The following is a 24,654-nucleotide window of genomic DNA, read 5'->3' as shown; positions in this document are numbered from 1 at the left end:
TATCCTTGATTTATATACCGTATTTGTGTATGTGAAAGGGACGCACATCTTCATTTAATTGAACAAATACTCGCAGTTATATGTCATGTGTATAACATGATAGAAATATGATGCTTGGTATATATGTCGAATTTTACCGGTTGTTGCACATAGAACTAGAAACTTTGACAGATGAAATGCAAAAAAATATTTTAGCCATAATTTTCGAGAAAGTCCAGAATATAACGGAGAATATCCAGGAATATAAATAAATAAATTAACCCGATAACTGATTGCATTATGTTACAGCTGACACATAGGCTGCGTTATGATACAGCTGTAAGCTTCCGATGTTCACTGCCAGTACTGGAAATCTATAATTTACATTACATCCACTATAAATTTTCGGTATTGGCAGTGAATATTGGAACGCAGCCGTATTTATTTATGATTCATATATATAATATTTTATGTACATTTTTCTCCTATTTTCACAATGCACATATTATAGTACACACAACTGGCTGCAACAAGATATCTTCTTCATGTGTTCTCTTCTTTTTTTATTCTTGCATAAAATGTCTCTGTTTTTCTGACATCATCATTAAATAATATCCCAAATCATTGATATAAAAAATTTGTTGCAAGCGTCTCATGCAGGAATATATGTGACATGTGTATTTCTGCAGAGATGAAATGTATATATGTAACATCGCTATTTGTCTAAACATCATACCGTTTTTTTTTTCTTCTTTGATTGATTGATATCAACTTCGTTAACTTCAGGAATTTCATGAAAACAATCTTCCGAATAATCCGCGATGCTCTGTTCTTTTCTATTATTTAACTTCAACATATCCATTATCTCAATGTTTTTCATGTTTAATAAAGCCATAAAGCCCCAGTTGCCATTTTTGGAATTGTGATTAGTTTCTAATATCAATAATGCATTGTGTGCCTTTACCTTTATGCGATTTAACTCGTAAATATTTACGTTCTTGCACACGTTCAACGTCGTTTCTAGAGGATTGGTGATATGAAGCGGCGAGTGCGACGGTTTCCGGATGGGCACTCCCTCGCGAATACATATCCCGTTTAAGTGAAACTTGAACGTTGAAATATAGTCAAAGAAACCATGCAGCAGCAACTCCAGATTGTCTTGATTCGATTTATACTTGTACTCGGGCGGCAATTTTTCAAGATTCCGCAGGAAGGTGCAATCAATACCATTTTCTGTACAACGAATATCGTCACGTGCTGTAAAAAGAAAAACAGACATAAAAAAGGAACAGTTTGTCAATCTATATATACAGATATTGTGATCTTGTCTTACTTACTTGCATAGGATCTCAAGGCTTTTAAAGACGGCAATATGTCTTTCTGTTGTAAGTAGAAGAGCACCAATAATGAAAGGGAGAAATTTGTTATCCACTGTCCTGGCACGTCAGATGTTATCTCCTGACTCTTTGCCCATTTCCGTATTGCTGTAACAAGCGGTCTTACCCGCCAATCTATTTCTCCATATAAGTTTAATAATTCGGACATGTATACGGCAGCCCTAAAAGAGAGACCGGTATTGATAATATATATGCAATTTTTGGGGGAAATATATAAAAATATCCTTAACTCTATATATATATCTGTGATAGATATAGTTCTATTTATATCTCTATATAAATCAGATTTAAATATAATTTAGCTTACATATTCGTTGTGCTTAAGTCGCATTCAATATTTGTGTATTCGTAATGGAATTTAATTATAGGTATTCTAGCTTCTAAGATTCTTCGTACATTACGAACGCCAGGGATAAAATGCTGCATAGTACTTGCAAGTATTCCCATAAATTCTTTTATTTCATGCCTCTCGCTAAGTTTCATAGGTTTTGTATGAAATACCAGTCTACTCGCGAAATTGTTCTATGTAAACGTTACATCTCATTAACGTTTAATATTAAAATCATAAGAATTTAAATAAATCAAATATTATAATATATTTACTTGTTTATCGGAAATGAGAACTAAGTCAAGATCACATCTCTTCCTCCCAAATCCATTCAAAGAGGAACCAAATGGTAAAACTTTTGTATTTTGAAATAATCTAGAGAAATATTGCTCCAGGTGATGGGCAGTGTGAAACCTCAGTCTTATTTCTAAATCGTTCAGTTTTAATGCCTCATATAAATCTATTATTTGCCCCGATATCTGTAAATTAAGAATATCAATTTCAAATAATGCCAACATACAATTGTAATATAAATATAATATTAATGACATTACCGATTTTGCATTCTGTAAGAAATTTGAAATCTCCTTTTCAGTAGGGCATGTGCAACCATTTTCTGTAGATAAGATTATCTTTTTCTGATTATTTTTTTTATGATGCAAAGCTACAAATTGTCCTTTGCGGAACCAAAATACTGATGATTTTACAGAGGCGATTAAGTTTTCATCCATAAAGGAAGCAGATGAGATAATTTCGTTTATCGATACTAGATCTTTAAATTCAACCAAAATATAATTATTTTGCTTGTCTTTTTGGTAATGATGCATACTTAAAATATCTCCAAATTGAGCACAATAATTCTGGAGATCGTCTTGTGAATTCAACGAGTATACCTGTACCAATATACTTCGACGTGCCTGATCTCTTCTATTGGCAATTGTAGTTTCAAACATCGTGCTTTTAACATTTGACGATTCTGTTTTATTTTCTGAGCCTGTGAAATCACCGGACAACATAGATTATGTCATTATGTACATAGATGTTATAGTTGTATAAAAAAAAAAAAACATTATTTAGATATCGGAAAATTAAATCACATTGTATTCGAGAAATAATTATGATAAGATTAACGTACATTTCTACAAAAAAAGATTACATATACGCACAATCTGAATTATTTGTAACTTTATAGGTTATACGTTAAAATTGTGTCATATTTACTTTGTTTAATCTTTTCTTGCATGAGATTTGATGATAGTGAAATGCGTCCGCGCGTTTTTAATCTCACCGTACCCGTCGCGAATTTGTAATAACAGTGATTTAATAATAAGAGAGAATTTAAATTAGCACGATTTAAGAGCGCCATTTTTAAATAAACGCTCTACCCTCTACATACAGCACGTGTATTCACAATTCATATTATGGGCCAGAAGCAAAGAGAATCCTGAGTGGGGTCATGTTTTTCATAAGACGCTTTTCTAGCTGGTACAGTGGCGTCAACTAGATCCATTTTAAAGCCAGCTAACTACATGGCTGGAATAAGCGCGCGATATTTGAATCGAAATTTTAATTGCGACGTACATAAAGAGACGCATAAAAGTAGTCGATTGACAGTCGGTAGGTTCCGGCATTAATTTCATTCAAAGAATCATTAATACTTGTGTAAAATAATCTGGATATTAATAAGTTTACTCGCCGCATGTCTTTATACGCGAATTTTTATTATAAATTTAATTTTTTTGGCGAATTATAGAATTTAATAAGGATAAAAGCATAATGAGTGTACTCCTTGATTATACAATACACACACATATATATATATATATATATATTAAAAATGAGACTATATAACAATAATAATATAAATAATTAATAATTAATAATCAATATTAATAATTGATATTAATTAAAGATAATATATTATTGCAATCTCTCTGAATGTTCAACTTGCGACAATCGCTAGTTGAAAGATCGTAACACAATGACTGTCAAACGTCGCGTCAAAGTTCTCGTTCTCGAGACTAGAGACGCTCGACGCTCTGTGACATGCTCTGACGCATAACGCATACGGTGTATGCGTCACACGCATACAGTCGATAGTGGATAGTGGCGGTGATCGGTGATAAGGCGATAAAGGCGGCCCGATAACGGCCGATACAAGCCGTTATTAAATCACATGTTTTGTGTGAGATGTTTGCGAACTTTTCTTCTGGCGCGGCGAGGAAACGTTCACGAGCATGTCGAAATTGGACACGTACGAGCTCACGCATCCGGAGTCGTTGTCAGAGCGTCAACTCCGCGAGATTTTAAAGAATGTAAGTCACGTCGCGTAGGTTAAGCGTGTTTACAAACTCTTTTGTCTCGAGCGTCTCCGTAATACTTATCTATTCCTCATTTGATATCCATTGATCCGCTTTTATTTAGGTAAGAAAAGATATATTTCACAAATTATTCAATTGATGTTTTGGTAAATAATAAATATAGGTTAAACCAGGATGACGATTATAAACACACTTTACATGTTATTTAAAAATGAAAAAAGGAAACGCGATCGAGTTTGCATTAGGCGCATTACCACTTAATTTTTCATTTTAATTTACATTACGGTAACTGTATTTATATGAAGAAACATTTGATCACTGGTATATTTGAATTTTAGGTGTGTTTTAATTGCATACGCATCTTCTTTCTTCACAGAGTTGCATTGAAATTGTTAATTTTGAAAAACTATGTAAAAGCGAATTGTTAGAGATGTATAAACAAGTTGCCATGCCTTTACCACAACGACAATGTGGAAGGGTTAAGAATTTGGATACAGAGATAAATGTGGTACCAAACGAATCTGTTATAACTATAAGGTGGGTTCTTCTTAAGTAAAAATATCTGCTAACAAAGTATACATTCGCTTATGTTAATTCTAATTTGCATTTCTTTCAGTAGTAACGATATGCATAGCTTAACTGCAGACATAAACAAAGGAAATAAAAGGACATGCCAATTGTCTCAGATCGACAGATTAAAGATTCCTATTAATGATCCAAAATCAGTGCATAAGAAAATCCGAGTATGTTCTACACCAAAAATAGAAACTACCTGCAATGGAATTAGCAAACGTAGATGCGACGAGCAAAACGAGGTACATATCATCATGATACTTTATGATTCAGATAAGATTCTAAATGATTTTAATTACAATTTTAATTTTACTTTCTTACATCGAGAGATCATAATTTATTTAATATAAGAGTTCAATAATACTTTAGATACTAGATATGTCAGTAACAATGGACATACTGAAATCTTTCAGGAATCATTAATGAAAAAACGTCAAAAGATTACATGGCCATAGATGACTAGAGAGAATATAATCCCTTTTTTTATTTGTTACTAGAAATTAAATTTTAAGGAGCGGTATGTTAGCAGAATTCTATGAATGAAGAATGTATGAGAAAAGTGTATGTATGATGGTAAATGTTATTAATGTTTATAAAATATTCTTCTAAAGAATTATTTAAGATGTTGAATCATAGTAATTTGAATTGTGAATTGTGATTAATAGAGATATTAATCTTAGTGATAATTTTATCATATTTTTTAATTACTTAATATTTTAATAACATTAAATGACAATGTTATGATTTTGTGCAAAGAGTTTAACATTATGCATATATGATAATGTGCGCACACATCTGGACAGATAATATACATGAACAAATAGCTAATACTGTATTGATTTCATGAAATTTAGATGTAACAAACATTCTACATTTATACAATTTTTATGGCGGAAATTGAATCATCTTTCATGATAAATTATAGTATTATTAGATTTGACAGCAGATAATAAATGCTAATAATAAACTTTACATACATCATGTTATATGTATTACAATATATATTTGCATCATTGTACTTTGTGATTTTTTTCAATCGACCAATTACATAATTGTACATACACTGTATAAATTTCGAGTTAAATATTAAATCGACAGTATTTCGAGATAAAAAAATTGATAAAGATTTTGTGTTAAGGTAATTTTATTTTCTTGCAATGTAGATAAATAGAATATATATTAAATAACGATAAGTTTACTTATAAAAAGTATTTATAACATCGATCGACTTATATACATATCACATGTACGTGCATTATAGCGAAAATCTCGTCATCTTTGTAAATGCAAAATTTATTATTGGATCGATTGTTGTTTGTGCTGCGCAAATTTATGTATGTGATATTTCTATGCGAATAATGCACGAATGCACCCGTTTACATCAATAAACAATACATCAATTGCTTTACATTAAATAAACGAGAAATGATACTGCATTATATGTTTCACATAACTATTCGGCTATTATATTTTGTACAACATGTCGTTGATAATTATATAAATTTGCGTGTTTAATATTTTTTTTCCACGAAATGCGGCAGGAAGGATGAGAGAAGAAGCACTGTGCAATGATATAGCGTTGCGTAAGCAAGCGAGTTTGCGGACTTGTTTCACGGTCACGATCGGCGCTCGTCCCCTTTTAATTATACATACCGAATGATTCATCTCTGTTTGTGAAGGAAGAAGAAACGAGACGGAGATGATTCATGCTCCTAACGAATCGGTAATTTATCATCTCTCGTCGGGAACAATCGACATATAATATTTTAGTGACGCAAAGAAAGAATTCGGAAGAGGAAGAAAAATTAAAGAATTCACGACATCTTGAATAAACGAGTTTCGCAATTATCTATCTCTTTTTTTTAAATCTTTGTTTATATGACGCTTGTTTATATACTGGGAGCGATAAATTAACAAAAAAGAAAGAGAATGGATTTTGCAATTCAAGCTTTAATATAAATTTTATCAAGTTCGCGTATTACAGAATAATTTCGAATTGCACGAAAGAAAGATTTTTAGTTTTATCAATGGTAAATAAAAATGATCATGATAATTATATCACGTACTTTGACACCTGAAAGCGAAATACGCGACTGTTCCAAAAAAAAAAAAGAATAAATCATCCTCATATATTTGATATTCTCAGTTCGTTCCTGCGACGGAAGCGTTATATTTATGGCTGGTACCAAAACCGCTGGAATTACGCAAGGGTGAAAGCACCGGCACTTCATAGAAGAATTATATTTGTCTCTTTACGCCTTATACATTACGTATATTTTCGCAATCTTGAAAAAACGTCCAATACTGCTAAATCATACGTGTCGTTTTTAAAATTGATTTTCGAAAGCCTCGCTGAAGTTAATATCGGATCAACTTGTAATCATACCGAATTTAAATTTGCAATATTATAAAACTTTTTTTTTTTTTTTTTTTTTACATATGAGAATATATTTTAAAAGGTATGCCCTATACCGTTCCTGTACCATTATAAGTTTTGAAAGATAATTTCGCGGGACAAAGACTTGCGAGTAGGATATATTTATCTGCTAATAGAACGTTTTTATGCTACCAGATTCCATAACAACGTCTGATAAGCGATGATTTCGCTATCCCGTAAACGCTATAATCTCGATTAAACGGTCACGTGAGAAATAAACCGAACAATATATTTCGGCATTCGTAACTTTCTTCGTCGTCGATGCGCATAACGGAGAGTCGTAAAATCGAGAGCGAAATTTCTGTCGTCACATCACGTACTAAACTACTTCGTAGGCTGTTTGCGATGCAACGAGGGATGCCGACGATCACCCCGATGCTCCTATAAATACGTTTGTCATTGCTCGACTGAACGCCAGTCTTGTTCGCGACACATTTATTGTTCTATAGAATCACAACGAGCGAAAAAATGACTTGCAAGGTATGCTAAAAATTATGCACAATAATATCAACCTTTATTTAATCGATTTGAGTTTAAAGCAATTTTTCAAAAACATTGTTAATTGTACTATAAAACGCAAAATTATGCAATCTTTTAATTTTATTTTGATGTAATGCATGTTAACAATAAGATATAAAATATACAAGTATAATATTTAAGAGAAAGAGAAAAAAAATATATATAATAAAAAATAATATAAATTTGCATTAAATTATTTTTGGTGATAAATGATAGATCTCTATTCCTTTTTTCAATATACATACTATCTGCCATTACATTATATTAATACATTAATCATTAATATATTGTATTATAGTCAGTAATCATCCTAAGTGCAGCGATGCTAGCGGTATGCAGAAGCGCAGCTGTCCCATTACCAGCTCTGTCAGCCGTTCCAGCTGTCCCAGCTGCAGCTCTTCCAATCGCCAAGCTTGAGATCGACAGCGCAAGTTTCGATCCTTATCCTCAGTATTCTTATGCCTATGACGTCCAAGATACGCTGACTGGTGACGCAAAGAGCCAGTATGAAAGCAGGAACGGTGACGTTGTCAGCGGCAGCTACTCCCTCGTAGAAGCTGATGGTACAAAACGGATCGTCGAGTATACCGCCGACCCGGTGAACGGATTCAACGCTGTAGTTCGTCGAGAACCTCTAACGGTGGTGAAACCCGTCGTCAATGTTCCAGCGCGGCCATTCGTTTATCACCCTTGATGCGGATACCTCTATAATATTATAATATCGAACGAATACTAGTCATATTATGTATCGCTAAAAATTGTTAGCTGTTTTATAATAAAAATATTTTGCAAACTATATGCGAGTGCGAATTAGCTTCGTTCTCTGAATAACTGCGTGCTCTATCTTTTATTTTCTCACACTATTTGCGCGTAAAGATTATTTTTGTTTTTTTATAATAAACTTCTTTTCAACTAGCGTATGAATCTGTCATGAATTCATAAATTATTATTCGAATTACACGATGTTATTAAATTATGTAATTTTATATTAACATTAATTGTATGTCTGAATTAGATTTCGAGTTACAAATTAATTGGCGTAAATGCTGCGAAAGATTTAGCAATTGCGTTAAATATAAAATTTAACAAAATTTAATAAAAGCTTATATTGATATATTGTAATCATGTTTGTTTTTTATATACTCCGTAAAAATTCAAGAAACACATTTTTTACGCATGTTTCAAAATTTAAGTATTTAAACAATTCTTCCAATCTAACTCATTATATTTAATGCAGTGCGAATTATGTGTATTTCCAAAATCGTAAAATATAGATGCGAACAAAAAAAATATCATAGACGAAAGTTTCAATGCGATTGATATTCGTTTGTGATACGTTTTTTGAGAATGTTATATCTTTTAAAAACCCTTATTACTTTCTTATTGAGAATTAATAACACATTTATGCTTTTCTAAGCTTGAACGGTTTTGTATCATCCATTGTTAAATTTATTTCAATAGACGATATTAAAATATAAAAGGATAGACTTGTGTGAAAAAAATACAAATAATTTCTATATTTTACGAATTTATAACTTTTTCTCTAACATTAATAATTTCAAATTCGTCAATTGAATAGAATGCATATATTGATTTCGGAGTCGAATGTTGCAATGTAGCGAACACGCTAAACCAAATATAAGACTTTGATGATATTTTTTTCTGATTATTTTTTTTTTAATAATTTGGAACTTGATTGAAAATATTCATTTACATCCATAAATGACAAATCGAAATGTATTCATAAAATTTTAATATACAATATATGTCGGATACGTATACATATATCGTTGGAAAATAACAGAGTAATAACGGTTAACGATTACGTATCTGATAATGAACGCGATACTACTATACGTCGATCGATGTTAGCGGATTCATCGTTATTCCCGCTATGAATGCGTAATAGAATTCGATCGATTGTGCAGGATGCGCTTTCGTCGAACGACCTTGATTGATCGCCTGTATTCGACATGTATTGGCACACGACATGCGTGCATGCGTGCGTAGCGTACGATTATGCGCGTATTTCGGTTATCAATTGTCCGCTTGCGTTGAGTTCAGCTTGGCGTTAAGCAACGCTTCTTCTTTACATGCCGAGAGGCTGATGATTTTAGATCAATTAATATTTTTTAATAATTGTTATATATAAAAATTTAATATTATTTTTAATATTATATATAAACCTTTTTTATCGTATCTTTAAATTATAGTGATGTTCCTCTATCGAAATGTCATGTCTCATGTGACGTTGTATATATATAATGAAAAAAAAATGTGATATATTTCACTTTTATTTTGAGTAATAATGTTATCGTATTCTTGTTCTCTATCTTTTTATTACTTTTCTTACGGATATGTCTCTGCGAATTTTATTTAGTACATCGTACCATCGGTTAGGATGAAACAGGACGAAAGCATTCAATGTGCTCGGACACGTGATTTCGTCGAACGATCTCGGCATATTGACATCCAAGTCGCGTGTGTATGCACGGGCGACGACGATATGAAGAAACATAAAGTTTCGTACATATAATGGTGGGTCAAACATTGGTACAACATTGCGGACTCCGTGTACATCGCAATGATTGTCATGGAGGTCACTGCACGCGGCCCCCGAGAAGAAGACATAAAGAAAGAGAAGGAGAGAAAAAGGAGAGAAACGGAGATAGATAGTGATTAGGTGGGGGCGCGGGTGCCATTGGCGCAAGTTCGGCTACGAGGATCATCGTTGTCGTCGCGGATGACACGAACGTCGATGACAGCGTATAAAAGTACGAACGATCTTATCCCGGAGTATCAGTCTTCTGGCGATCCTCCCGCAAACAAACATGGCCGGCATGGTAAGGGAAGTTGGAGATAGATTAGAAGAGCGTTAGAATTTTATCTCTAAAATTCTCACCTTATATCGATTCTATCCAAATACGTTCAATTATTGCATCGAAATATTACAATATCGTATGTGTGTAAAAAAGAAATATTTACTTCATTATATCTTCATTAACGTTACAATCCCTGGTTCTTAAAAATTAACGGAGAGCTCCATAAATTCGACAAAGCGATCAAAATGTCATCAATGACCGTCGACGAATTTACAGATCTTCTTGTTCCTGGGACTGACGGCGTTCGCTCACGGGGCGGTGGTTCCCGCCGTGCTACCAGCGGCGGCACCCTTGGCGAAGTTGGAGGAGTTCGACGCGGCACCGCAGTACAGCTTCGCGTACGATGTACAAGACGCGGTGACCGGCGACTCCAAGGCCCAATATGAGACCCGAAACGGCGACATCGTACGGGGCAGTTACAGCCTGATCGAGGCCGATGGTACGCGTCGCATCGTCGAGTATACCGCGGATCCGATCAACGGTTTCAACGCTATCGTTAGCAGAGAACCGGTGATCGCTGCTGTCGCGGCGCCTCTTAGACCGGCTGCCCTGGCGCCGATCGCCCCAGCCTCGTTTGGACCAGCCGCGTTGACGCCGGTCGCACCGTCGATACCCGCCAGTGGGCCCGACTCCGACGTCGAGGTGGTCGAGGCTCGAACATCGGGTCTCTCGACATCGGCGAGAGCGACGACGCGCGAGCAGGAGATTCAACGTCAGCAGTTCCAGCGTCTGCAGGTGCAACAACGTCAACAACAGGAGCGGCAGCTGCAGGAGCAACAGAGGCAATCGTCGAGATTGCAGATCCAGCAGCAGGAGCAGCAGCAGGATCGTCGACAACAGGCCGCCGCATCTGCAAGGACCACCATTGCCGGTCAGGAGCAACAACCAGCGGCGAACGCCCGATTAATCGGTCTCCCGGCCAGGGCGATAGCCACTTACCCGACTTACCCCTATAGCGCCGCGTTTTACTCGCCGTTCGCCTACGCTGCACCCCTCACTGGTCTCGCTTACAACCCCACTACCGCATTAGCATAAATTTTACTCGTGTGCATCTCGAGTTGCATCTGCATGTTGTTTTTACCCAGTTATAGATGATGAAACTGCAATAAAAATTGTTTATCATAAGTTACTTATAAACGCATCGATTTCTTTTTTATTATTTCTTCGATACAATAGAAATTCATGATGCCTATTTTTATTTTAGAAAGTGTGCGAAATAATAAATAATATAATAATAATAATAAAAATATTGTATACACTGGCCGCAATGTGTCGACTCTGCTCGAGAGATTACATCATTACAATCGCATTAATCGCGTGGGTGTGCGCAACGAGTAAAAGTTGACAAATTCTGGATGTGCGTCGATCAATGTCATCGATGTCGCGGATCGATCGTTCGGCTGTCACGTCGGCGTTCGTGCGAGGTTCGATCGATTGCAGAATTACGTAAGCAACGGGCTCCGGGTCCGTTGTTACGCGCGCCGGATCCCGGATTTCTCGGGTCGTCGTATTTACGTAAGAAACATACGTAGACACGCGTGTATGTACGTACACGTAACGCGACCTTCGATTACGCGCGACGCATTTAACTTGTAGCGGTATATGAAAAAAAAAAAAAAAAAAAAAAAAAAAAATTTATTGTTATAATCGTTAACAAAATAGTGATGCTTATTGACGTCTTTATTGGATACTTTTGCTGTATCTCTTGATGAGAGTATCTTGTAACGTATGAAATCTCTGATTTTTTTCTACAATGCGCTATTGTATGCCATCACATGCCAGCTTTCGTTGGAATATTCTTATGCGCAATCATGATATATCAAAATTGTATTAATCATTAAACGAAAACGTCTCAAGTGACAGTTAAATCGAAAGTAAAGTTATTTCGCGCCATGCTCTTACATATTGTATTTTAAACTAAAGTACAAATATCCTTTGGTATCGTAAAAGAAATAAATTGTACTGTATGTTATATGTTGAAAAACTTGCGTATTGATGGGTAGAATTCCTTAAATAATGTAAAAAATGTATATTTTTCGAATAATCAATTTCTCTTCACAGAGGAAGTAGTAGAGCTCGACGCGAGTCAGACGCGCGAGTAGTTGCGATCATTGTGTGTTCGGGCGTCTGATCAGTGAATGGCATGTTCTACTGTAATAGTTTTTCCAATGAAGCTTTAATATAATAAAATAAATAAAATGTACTTTATATAATTATTTAAAATTATATGTATATTGCGTCTATCTATATAATTTTATCTACAATTAATTAATTTGATCTTTATTTATCGGTAGAAAAATTACGAAACAGATAATTCATTGTCCTTTATCGCCCACCCTCGTCATAGTTAAAAATTCTAATATATAATTAGTCGTTCGTGAGAGAAGAGGACAATCATTTATCGATTCTAAATAGTATCAAAATATTTTTTATATGAAAAAATTCTCTTTTAAATATTATAATATTTTACTTTGCATTTCTTTATATTTTTTACTTTAATCTTTTTCAAAATTTATATTCACACATAAACGTATATAAAAAAACATAATAATTAATAATTTAATTTAAAACAAGATTTAACTAATGCGAATTAATCGAAACTCAAATGTATCGTTTATCGCGACAGATTATGTAAGCTTATTATTCGCGTGCGAAGGCAAACTCTCTCTTGTAAAAAAAAAAGAGCGACACGTACATACATAATTGGGATTATACTTGCGAGAAAAGCGCGCGACGTGTTGTTCTCTTTCTCGCGGCATGTTGAAGAGGAATGCAGCTAACGAAAATATCGCCGTCGGCGGAACAAAGAAAGGAGACGAGAACGAGAGTAGTATTTGTGCGCGCGAATCGACTTTCACCGAACAGAAAACTGCAGCCGCGGCCGTCAAAGATCCGCGCCCAATGTCACTATGCGGCACCTCGTAATAGCGCCCGTATTACGTGCGCCCGAAAGACCGGTTTGCTTTTAACAAAGAGAGATAGAGACCGGTCCGGAATTCGAGTAAGCAAAATCGTCGCGGGTTGGATGCATGGTTTTTTTTTTATCGATTCGATTATAACATATTTGACCGCTTTCCGCCCGATTATTTTATTAAAAATATGCCGGTTAAAATTTCTGTGTTAAATATTTAACATTTATATGTTAATTTAACATATTGCTGTTGCATTAATTGAATTCAAGTATAAAATTATTGAAACAATTGAAAAAAAAAAGTGTAAAAATAAAAAATATGTGCACCCATTTTTAATTTTACATAGTAGATATGTTTCGTATTATTAGTGAGAGGATATGTCTGTTATAAAATTTACAGAAAAAAATTGTTGATTTTATACTACGATAGGAATGACTATAGAATCAATAATTTTTTCAAGTTAATTTTATTATCAAAAATATGTTGATTTTATACAAAATTTATTTCAAATTACTTTGAGGTTGTTTGCATAATATTAGTGTCACCGTTTAACATATCCATATTAAATCAACACAAAAATGTGTATAGATCGTTTGGGACACGTGATATCTGTTATATTTAATTCATACAAATTTTTTCACCGTATGCGAAAAATTGGTGGATAAAATATATTTGTCCCGAATTTTATTTAATTATATTATTTTAATTTATATTTTTGTTTTTGTGTTTTTCTAATAATTATTCAGGTGCAGAACCTCAGATTTTTGTGGAAGAAGAAAATAGGAAAAGTCATGTAACAAATCTTGTCTTTTTCTCCAGATTGTCCAAATTTATTGTAAGATTGTGCGTAATTGTGTGTGTGTATGATTGTGCAAAATCGTGAAACTGCGTCGTTATTAGCGGCTGTCATTCAATTTGCAAAGCATGCACGTAGCATTTGCGCTAACTGCAACTACATCGTGACCTGAGTACATTCAATTTGATGAATTAAGTTAGCAGAGCATATCGTATTCAATCAGTGTTTTCTTCAATCTATCTTTGCGTTAATTCTTAAGAAAATTCGCTATATAAAAGATCATGTATAATATATTTTTAATAATTAAATGCAGAAAAGTTATTATCCTTATAATGTCTCTATCTTAAAATATACAATTTATTGTATATATTATAACACTCATTACAGTTAATTAAAAATTTACGTACGAAATAATTTATCTGCTATGAATCACAGAATCGAATCGAAGCGGATACAGTGTCCTGTCTGCTTTAAACGGATGTTTTCGACAAATGAACGTCCTGTATATGAATGTCCCTCGACGGGACATATACTCGCCGATTAAGGTTATTCATTTTTTTATCGTTTATCCATACTTGTATAAATCAAGGCTACCGACGAAAGTAAAAAGGGGTCGAGTGAATATTGCACGCTTTTAATGCATAACGAATATTCCTCAAATGCATCGTAAAATTATCGCTGTCAGTCGATTTTCTTACTTCCCATAAATCAGTGTCAAAATGCCGATGTGCGTATATAAGTAATACATTCAACGTTAAAAATCTTTCTTTGGTTTTATCATTTTTCATCGATGCACGGAGCGCGAACTTAAAAATTTTTAAATGAACCAAATGCCCGTTAAGTTAGTCAATCGATCGTTAATGTTCGCTGTCGGTTAAAAAATGATGAAAAATGAGAGAGAAGAGAGAATTAAAGAAAGTATGCCATGTATTTATAAAAAAAAGCAAAGGGGAATATATCGTCGTTGATAAATTATTATTATGAAAATGGAATGTTTCATGAGTTTCAAATAACTAGTTATAGTTTACAAAAATATGTAAAACGTATATTTTATCAATGAGAAATCATATAACGTAATGTATCATATCGTTTGATTCGCATACAACGTTTTATCATTATCGCAAATGATTTCTTTTAAAAATTGCTTTGTTTTCCACACGTATTACATACGTTGTACTCTTTTCGTACGCGTGAACTGAGTTCGTGCCGACTTATAAGGGGCTTATCCTCGTATACGGGATAAGAAACTACTGCGCTAATGAGGATTCGTGAAGATCATATGATATATGAGGTGAGAGCAAGATCAGTCCAATAAATATTAATTGGGAACACGTAATATATCGCCATTAAAGAAAGTTTACGCGATATATATAACACGGTCGCGCCCTCGAATTTGCATTTCTAATTGCCGGTTTCGCAGTCGAGAATGACATTTACCTTCAGTTACAATTTAATTGATTTCGTATCTCTGATTTCATCAGCAAAGAAAATAATTAATAAATCTTTTCTCGAAGAACTAGAATTGTTATATCTTCCTCTCCCTCTCTCTTTCTCTCTTTTCCCGTGATATATTTTATTTAGATATATTTTATATTCAGATCTGAACATTTATTATAACGAAAGATTAGAGATAAGAGAAGCACATATATAGATAAGGAGAGAAGCAAGAGTTCTATTCTTCAAATTACACCTGGAAAAATTAATAGATCCTCCGCCTATAGTGTCTGATAGATAAAACGGTTCCGATATTATTAATAAATGCTAGTAACAGAACAATGGTATAGTAATAATGTAATGGAAAGCGTGAAACGATAACCTTGGCATCAAGGCCGTTATTGCCTTGAATGATATTGTTTCGCCGTATCGATCGTTTCTATGGAATCGCCGGTCGAATATATCGCATGTAACGTTCACGTGCTTCCCGAAAAGCGGTCCGCCCTGTTATGCAACAACGCAATTTAAATCGAGGCCTGGAATTTGGACGCCTTTCTCCCGTGGCAAATAGGCCGCGTGCAAACGAGCTCGAATTCGGTGGCTCACGCACACGTGCAATTCTTCTTTCTCTATACTACGTTTCTTTTTTCTCACGTGCTGTGTGCGCGAGTCTTGCGAGATGTTGTTTCGGCGCGATATGGGAATCACGATTCGGCAACGCATAATAGATATTAGATCATCTAATCCGTATAACGTTAAAACTTTATCTTAATAGGACTTCAATTAGCATATAATTTTAAGGATCAATATGTATGTATAATAGCTGACTTCTGTCTTAATTTAATTAAGACGAAGGAGAATACATCAATAACAAAAGAGAATAAATAAAACTAAACACAGATTAATGAAACAAAATAAATATTTTTTGAAATACAACTATATATATAAAATAAAGAGAATATATTGTAATTTTAATTTTTAATTGGATCGTATAAAAAGCTACGTTTCCGAACGTTTAGAATAAAATATCTATAAAATAGAATTGAATATTAATCATTATAATACTAATTATGCGAATTAACGGAGCGAGTGTGTAATGTGAAAGAATTATTCGGCAGAATATGTTCGCTCCAATTATATCAAAATCGAGGATTTGGACCGAAATAAAATTATGGTTTGGTGTTACGCGGTCACAGTAACTGGTTCCATGATAAATAAACAAAACCGAAACCATTTAAATTACGTTTTTTCGATTATGGTTCCGATTCTTTTAAAATTATTGCTCTTCTAACTTTTTTCTAACAAATTATATTATTTTTTATTAGCAATTATAATGTTGTTTTTTTTTATGTAAAAATATAGAATCTATTAAATTTACTTCTTTTCTTCTTTTATATATATTTAATTATAAAATAAAGAAAAGAATGATATTAAACGTAAATAATTCTTTTTATTATTTTGGAAAATGAAATCTTAATTCTAAAAGTAAAATTATTTTTAGGCATTTATTATTTTTTATTAATTATTTCATCTATCTTTGACTTTATGAAAGTTCTGTTTTTATCAGGTAGTTATTATTTTCCGATGACATTTTTTTTTTTTTTAATTTCTGGCTCCCTAAAATATTTATATTACAAAAATTAACTGAAAACGGAAGAGAAAAAAAGAAAGTTATAAAATATATTACAATGCAATCAAATAAAATATTTTATAGGAATAAATAGCGGAAGAATCGAAAAGGTACCGAAAAGAACCGTAAATCGAAAATAATTTAATGGTCCGGTTCCAGTATTATAAATTTAACAGAATTTATATGATTTTTTTGTTTCGGTCTGATTAAAAAGACGGTCATAGAACGGTTATCGGTTTTGATTTCGGTTCGGTCCGAATCCTTAATCAGAATGACTCGAATTATCTCGATTCAAGCCACGAACTGTGCACAAGTCATTATCGGTCTACGAAAACGCGACATCGTGTCCGCAAAATCGAAGTTCTCTCATTGTCATGCCCGCGATTCTTAAGCGATGCAATGGTGCAATCGGTCAATCGAGACCAGCGAACAAAAGTGGAGCTTCATCGCGATCCTTGCGCGGCCGCGGGGAGGTGTTCGAGAAAGGACGAGCGAAAAGCGGAGAAAGTGGGTCAATTCTGGCGAGCGCCAGAAATAACATTACGCGAAACGCCACGGTATTACGCACGAAAGTTTACCCCATACATGAAGGGCATGTGCGCGGGACCCGGTTCGGGATCGAGAAATTTATGCAGCACATATTATACAACACTAGGTATCATAAAAATCGTTTTACGAAAATCTGACAAATAAAATACTTAAGAACACTTGAAAAATACTTTACAAAGATATAATCTTGTATTAAGATTTAAATAACGTTATATAATTGAAGATTGGAATACGTAACAGATGGAATGTTCTCCATGAATCATTATATATTCGACTGAACATGGATTTTTACTCTCTCGATTAAAAATATTTCACATTCTACAAGACGTAAATTGCATTTAAATGCCAAAAAACGCCGCGTATTATCTCGGTTTTAGATAATGACTTGAAATTGTGCGAATGTGCGACATACGCGTAAAAAGAATGAAATAGATTCGGCACAAACAGCGAGGAGTTTCGACATCGCGTGTCGTGAATTTGTATTAGTATGACAACACAGAATACAATAGTTGCAATCGCGAACTAGAATGTCGCATATATGACGCACATGATTAGCACATCATGTGTGGTAATCGCTCGATATCTAGTTTTCGATTGCTATAATCTTTCCTTTTATATGTGTTTGCCTTTCTTTTCTTCAAAATCTGGAATACATTATATTAAAGAGAATATTTAAATTAAGATATTCAAGAGTTGAATTTTTCTTTGATATGATATCATTTTCTCGGCAAATGAGTCAAATACAGAATTTCATGTAAACAACACAAAAATCAAATTTTTTAATTTTATACTTTTTAGAATATTATATTTAATCACTATATATATATATATATATATATATATATACGATGACTTATAATGTGTTGAGATAAATAATATGTTCTTTAAAAAATCAGCATTATTGGAGAGATTAATAATCAGGTACATGCCTTTCTCGAAAATGTAATCAAATGAATATCAGAACAAAGTGCTCAACTTTTTTCATTAATTTATATAAACGTATATCTTTAAAAAATTTAATTACTTTATTTTCAATTGAACAACGTTATTTATCTTTACACATTCATTATAATGTTTTGATTAAATCTCGCACAAATTTATCAAAATATTTATACTTTGTAATGTTAATTCTTATACATTGAAAGTCAGTTTTTTAAATGCGAACAATATAATATTTTTGTTTCGATTTCTTTTTTTTTTCTTTGATTGTTGATTATAATAATATATTTGTCATTTAAAATATGATTTGACGTCGTTTCTTGTTCATGTTAAGAATGGATTCATAGATTATGTTTCTGTTCATATTCCGTTAAATTCACAAAAATACCCAGTATTGCATAATCCGATATACGTATGTATCCATGAGTATGCGTCGCATTTTTCGTAAAAATGTCAAATATTCCGTACATATGTTATACCACACATATAGTATTATATGTACACTATAGACACATATTAGCATATTACAGTATTAGGACAGCGGGTTGATGAGATCTCGCGTAAGTGATTACAATCTCAAATACATATGTATAATTCCTTTTAATCAGTCACACAGAAAAAGACATACAATGTATAAAAATAAATAAGTTCGGCCTAAGTCGACAACGTGAGCTGGCGCGATCAACGCGATCAGTGGATGTAAGAGGCGGGGGCGGCATAAGAGAAAGCAGCGGGTGCTGCGGCGATCTTAGCGATCGGAGCTGCCGGTGCGGCGTAAGCGAAGGGTGCAGCTGACGCGGCGTAGGAGAAGGGTGCGCCGTGCGCGGCGTAGGCGACGGGTGCGGCGTGCGCGGCATATGCGAGGGGTGCGGCGTGCGCGGCATAAGCGAGGGGTGCGGCGTGCGCGGCATAAGCGAAGGGTGCGGCGTGCGCGGCGTAGGCAAGGGGGGCAGACTGCGCGGCGTAGGCGAGGGGGGCAGACTGCGCGGCGTAGGTGAGGGGGGCAGACTGCGCGACGTGAGCGACAGCGGGGGCAGCGATCTTAGCCACGGGGGCAGCGTAGGAGATCGGAGCTGCCAATTTGGCTACCGGAGCGGAGTAAGTGAGGGGGGCAGCGGCGATCGGGGCGGCAAATTTAGCAACAGGAGCGGCATAGGCGAGGGGGGCGGCATGAGCCACGGGAGCAGCATGTGCCACGGGGCTTGCGTATTTGGCGTATGCCAATGGTGCAGCGTGCGCGATGGGGGCAGCGGCGACTGGGGCTACAGCTTTGACAGCGACTGTGGCAGGCTCCTTGCGAACTACGGCGTTGAAACCGTTGACCGAGTCAGCGGTGTAGTCGACGATGCGCCTGGTGCCGTCAGCCTCCAGAAGGGAGTAGCTACCCTGAACGAGGTCGCCGTCGCGGGTTTCGTGCTGGCTCTTGGCATCTCCGGTCAGACTGTCGTGCACGTCGTACGCGTAGCTGTACTGGGGATGCGGATCGTAGTCGGCCTCGATGGTCTTAGCCACCACAGCCTTGGCGACGGGGGCTGCGGCGTAAGCGATTGGAGCAGCGGGAGCGAGAATACCGGCATTGGCGGCGGCCACAAGGGCGGCAAAAGCAACAAACTGTAAAAGATTGTGAGATAAGATTATCTTCAGTTTTACGTAATTCATGAGTTTCATTTAATTAAGTTGCTTAAAAATTATTTTATCCGTGAATTTTTCATATTAAATGACAAACTTGCGATCTGTATTCTTGAAATAATAATATACATAAATATAGCTTTTACGAAATAGCGAAAGAAATCTAATCGATTGAAATTTTTTAATTATATTAAATATCGATTTCGATTTATTATTATACTTTGAAACGTAAATTTGCGCGAGACTCAATTTCAATCGAGTTTTACTTTTCAAAAGCTAATTTCAATATATGTTAAACTTTTCTGAAACACTTGACGCGAGTGTATGATCCGAGTTCAATAGACCTTGGATATATAGAACTGACAAACTCGAAGAGACCCTTCGCGTTCGTGATCCTCTACCTACCTTGAACGCCATTATTCGTGGATTTGGTTGGTTTGGATCGAGCAAAGCGAGACTGATGATGTGCAGCGTTGATCATAGCCGCTTTATATACCCGATGGCCCGAACCGCCACCGTATAGGCCCCCACCGATGATCCCGGTGCCAGACTTTGAAAGTTCGTCGACGATCGACCGCACTTGAACTTGGCCGGCACTTGCGATGGCGCACCCTCGCTCCCGATCCATATACATCGCGGACACTTAAAACAATTTAGCGTGGCGAAAAATTTTTTTCGGCAGAAACACAGTATCTGAAAAATTTTCGTTTTAATAAAGCGATATTTACATGTATATATATAAATATGCAATACTAGTTTTTTTTTTATTTCAAGAAATAAGACATTACCTGAATAAAAAAAAAATAATAAAGTATAATATTTTTCAAAAATTATTATTTACTGCCTAAAATATATTAAAATGCGTAGATTTCAATGTTACATACAATAAAATAATAAACAATGTTAATGAATGAAATATTTTAAAAAATTTAAATTTTTCTCCTTCTATTCTCCTTATATAAAAAAAAATAGATATCATTATTATATCATTGAAGTGTAATAGGAACTTGTTCTCGAGTAGTAAAAAATAAAAAGAACGGATATCATGACTATTCATTTTTTTACATTTTTGATTGATTTGTCTCTTTTATTTTAAAAAGTGAATGAGGAAGGATCTTCGAAAATTATAATAACAAGGGCCAATTGTCAGTGCGTGAATATTGATAATAATTCGTTATCTCTTCCAGCACGTCATAATTCAATTCGTCTGCTTTTTCCGTCTATTGGCATAATTGTCATGTGTCATTGCGCAATACACGTTTGGCTGTTTATTACTGACCATGCCAAACGTCACTTTTCGTATACGGTCCTTGAATGGTTCGACGATTTCTCATGAGGCATTAATCGAGAATAAATTAGAAAATTATAGTATAGACTTTTATCGTGATTACCTAAGAGAAGTTTGTACCATTGGATTCGGTTAAAGATATAATATAGAGTGCAAGAATTTCCAAGCAATCGTGACAGGAGTTGATCTTTATACAAACATATCTTGATATGTGATAGACTGTTGCATATTTATTTTTAGAATACAATTTTAATGGTTCTAAAAATAATTTTGAAATACAACAATATAATAGAAATTCTTTTTACTTAAGGATATTTTAAGAAATTGATATTTTTTGCACATTTTTATATAATGTCCAAATTTGTTTCTAAAATTATAATTAATAAGAGAAAGAGAGAGAGAGAGATTCTTAAATATTCTATATACGTAGAAATAGATTTTAATAATATAAATATATGAGACGAATCATGATTTATTTTGCGAAATTTTCTATAAAAAAGGATTAACACAAATATATTGGATTTTGTCATTTAAAATTAAGATTAAAAAGAGTTCTTGATAGGTTCTAGTACAACCCGTATGCAGATAGAATTATTTATAAAAATAGACGACATATATTGTGGCCTTTTTCGAAATCGACCGAAGTGTTCAGAGATACTCTGTATCCTCTTACATACGAAGAGTGATCTCTATCAAGTAGATCACCCACATAGTCGAGGAAACATAAGTAACACCACTACCTCCTCCTCCTCATCGTCGTTGTCGCGAAACTTTCCAGACATTCCATACATGTCTTTGCCGAATGCGTCGCGAAAGACGGGATACGCATTGTTACGTCATATCATCTAACATCATCGGGGCTCGTGCGACGGCCAGAGAAGGAAAGAGAGAGAGAGAGAGAGAGAAGTGGAGCACTTTCATAAAGAAGAAATAGGTAGGTCGCCCGCGCGAATATCACGCGGGGTCCCGCCCCGATCGATTGCGGGCCCCCGGCTATTATCGAGCAACCTCGTGTCGATCGGGGCTCGAGATTTCGCTCGTCATCGTCGCGTTCGATTTTTCTCGTCCACTCTATCCCCTGGACCGCGCTCTTGCCCATGAAATCTGCGTGAAAACGTTATTTCAATCTAACGCGACGAATTGTCGATACATTGGAACCTGAAAGCTAACTAAATGCCCGTTGTTCGGGCGTTACATGCGATTATGCAATCGAGGAAACGATTTTGGAAATGTTAGACATATTTCGCACATGACAATCACGTGGCATGCACAAGACGAATCGCTTTTCGTGTATCGTTCTACTTATGAAAAAAGCAAAAAAAATATATTTCTAGACAGATTTTAATTCATGTCATTATAATTGCCATGAATTAAAACTGCCTAGAAATATGTATTATAAAATCTGTCTAGAAATATATATATATATGTGTAATATTAATTACGTTATACATTATCCGAGTAATATATATTAGAATTAGGTTTTAATTATATTCAAATAATCATTTTAATTTTTCATTTTTTAATCACATTTTAGTTTATTGCTCGCGAAGAGAGATGTTTATACTGAAAAATTTAATTAATACCGATATAATTCAATGTTACCTCATCGTTATAATTTCATATAATTTATCATCGTGCATTCGTAAAGGACGCATTCAGTAATTCAAGTATATTATAATAATATCGTTCTCTTGTTTTTTTAACATCGCAAGAAAACGCTTTCGACGTTTCCCATATAGGGGAACAGTTTATGAAATATAAACATCGATAGAGACCTCTTTCCCATCTTTCTTTTCGCGTTCGGCACAAAAAAAAGACCCGTTGACTTTGATTCAGTCAATTATAAGAAAGATTGAAGGTCGCGACAGGAAGTTTGTACGTACGGCATTAATTGGCAGCAAATTACATCCCGGACATTGAAACTATTCACCTTCTTGGTCGAGGAAAACACTTTAATCCGGATTCCTGCAGCGCGTGTCAATTATCGAGACAAGTCTTGTAACTCTCTTTTGAAATCGAATCGTGTGAGTTGCGTACTATAACGGGATACATCTACACGTCGTATTTATGTATTAATATTAACGACCTTCGCTTTTCTCTCTTCTCTTCATATACATAAAGATACGAGATATCTTTATATATTTTTCATTTGTTCTGATATTAAAAAACAAAATAAATATCGCTACAAGTGTACAATTTCAATGCAATACATGATATTATACACATTCGTAAAGTAAATTAAAATAAATATATAATTGAATCTCTTTCTCTCTTTTTTTTTGTTTCATTTAATATGTATGTTCTATATTATATATATATATATTTTACATAAAACATTTAAAAAAATATATATATATAAACATAAAGACAAATTCGTAAAAGTTAATATATGTATATTTTTATAATTATCTTTAATTTAAAACATTGCACACTTGTAACATCATAAATCTCTACAAGCTATAATTTTGATTTATGTAAAATATTTATACGCGATTGGCAATATATATATATATATTTTATATAAACTAAAAATTATAGCTTATAGAGACTTGTGATGTTACAAGTATGCAATGTTTTAAATTAAAAATAATTATAAATATACATATATTAACTTTTGCGAATTTCTCTTTATGTTTATAATTAAATTCCCTTTTTTCAATTATTATCAATTCTGAGTGAAGTATGTTTGCTTGTCACGCGCATCAAATAATATATTTCGAGATCCAGGAGATAAATCCGGCAGGTTTCAAATTATATGGGATAAATTTCGAAACAGTTCGCATAATTATTTGAGTTTGGGATACCCAAACAGGCAACCTACATATCCATTAAATTCTGTTTGAATGTCGATCAACAGTCGACTGCTCACGCAAGCTGCAATGCAAGTAGCAATGTGTAATTTTTCATTACACACTACTGTGCAATCTGTCATGTTGATTAAATTGCATTTCGCATTATAATGATAATGTCTGGTAATTAAGACTGAAATTAAAAAGTTATAAAAGATTGGAATAGATATACTAATTATAACACAATAATAA

The 24,654-nt window shown here is 34.3% G+C and overlaps 5 protein-coding genes across 6 annotated transcripts; 3 read left to right on the top strand and 2 right to left on the bottom strand.

Annotated features, from left to right (window-relative positions):
• Positions 1-37: 37 nt before the first annotated feature.
• On the bottom strand, positions 38-3,431 carry Mtpap (mitochondrial poly(A) polymerase). Its single transcript, XM_070305015.1, has 6 exons — positions 2,926-3,431; positions 2,259-2,698; positions 1,980-2,183; positions 1,684-1,898; positions 1,317-1,537; positions 38-1,236 (listed from the first exon to the last, which is right to left on the bottom strand). The coding sequence occupies exons 1-6, from the start codon at positions 3,068-3,070 to the stop codon at positions 710-712; spliced, it is 1,752 nt and encodes a 583-aa protein (XP_070161116.1). The 5' UTR covers positions 3,071-3,431; the 3' UTR covers positions 38-709.
• Positions 3,432-3,644: 213 nt separating this feature from the next.
• LOC138938195 (uncharacterized) lies at positions 3,645-5,194 on the top strand. 2 transcript variants are annotated; one of them, XM_070305016.1, is made up of 4 exons: positions 3,645-4,019; positions 4,402-4,562; positions 4,642-4,840; positions 5,012-5,194. In XM_070305016.1, the coding sequence occupies exons 1-4, from the start codon at positions 3,942-3,944 to the stop codon at positions 5,051-5,053; spliced, it is 480 nt and encodes a 159-aa protein (XP_070161117.1). In that variant the 5' UTR covers positions 3,645-3,941; the 3' UTR covers positions 5,054-5,194. The 2 variants fall into 2 exon arrangements, with proteins under 2 accessions (XP_070161117.1, XP_070161118.1); XM_070305017.1 differs by having other exon boundaries at positions 3,647-4,019; positions 4,645-4,840; positions 5,012-5,188.
• A 153-nt stretch (positions 5,195-5,347) lies between these two features.
• On the top strand, positions 5,348-8,385 carry LOC138938197 (cuticular protein 4). Its single transcript, XM_070305018.1, has 3 exons — positions 5,348-6,321; positions 7,171-7,515; positions 7,853-8,385. The coding sequence occupies exons 2-3, from the start codon at positions 7,504-7,506 to the stop codon at positions 8,246-8,248; spliced, it is 408 nt and encodes a 135-aa protein (XP_070161119.1). The 5' UTR covers positions 5,348-6,321; positions 7,171-7,503; the 3' UTR covers positions 8,249-8,385.
• A 1,924-nt stretch (positions 8,386-10,309) lies between these two features.
• LOC138938199 (cuticular protein 3) lies at positions 10,310-11,535 on the top strand. Its single transcript, XM_070305022.1, has 2 exons — positions 10,310-10,397; positions 10,653-11,535. Exons 1-2 carry the CDS (start codon positions 10,386-10,388, stop codon positions 11,469-11,471), a joined length of 831 nt encoding a protein of 276 aa, XP_070161123.1. The 5' UTR covers positions 10,310-10,385; the 3' UTR covers positions 11,472-11,535.
• Positions 11,536-19,316: 7,781 nt separating this feature from the next.
• On the bottom strand, positions 19,317-21,197 carry LOC138938064 (cuticle protein 19.8-like). The gene is made up of 2 exons (XM_070304793.1): positions 20,731-21,197; positions 19,317-20,307 (listed from the first exon to the last, which is right to left on the bottom strand). The coding sequence occupies exons 1-2, from the start codon at positions 20,740-20,742 to the stop codon at positions 19,387-19,389; spliced, it is 933 nt and encodes a 310-aa protein (XP_070160894.1). The 5' UTR covers positions 20,743-21,197; the 3' UTR covers positions 19,317-19,386.
• Positions 21,198-24,654: the final 3,457 nt, after the last annotated feature.

The sequence above is a fragment of the Polyergus mexicanus genome, unplaced genomic scaffold, assembly GCF_030449975.1.
Source record: "Polyergus mexicanus isolate NDT 795.1 unplaced genomic scaffold, iyPolMexi1.0 SCAF_12, whole genome shotgun sequence".
Lineage (NCBI taxonomy): Eukaryota > Metazoa > Arthropoda > Insecta > Hymenoptera > Formicidae > Polyergus > Polyergus mexicanus.
The sequence above is the reverse complement of the archived record's forward strand: the minus strand, read 5'-3'. Positions and strand labels throughout refer to the sequence as shown.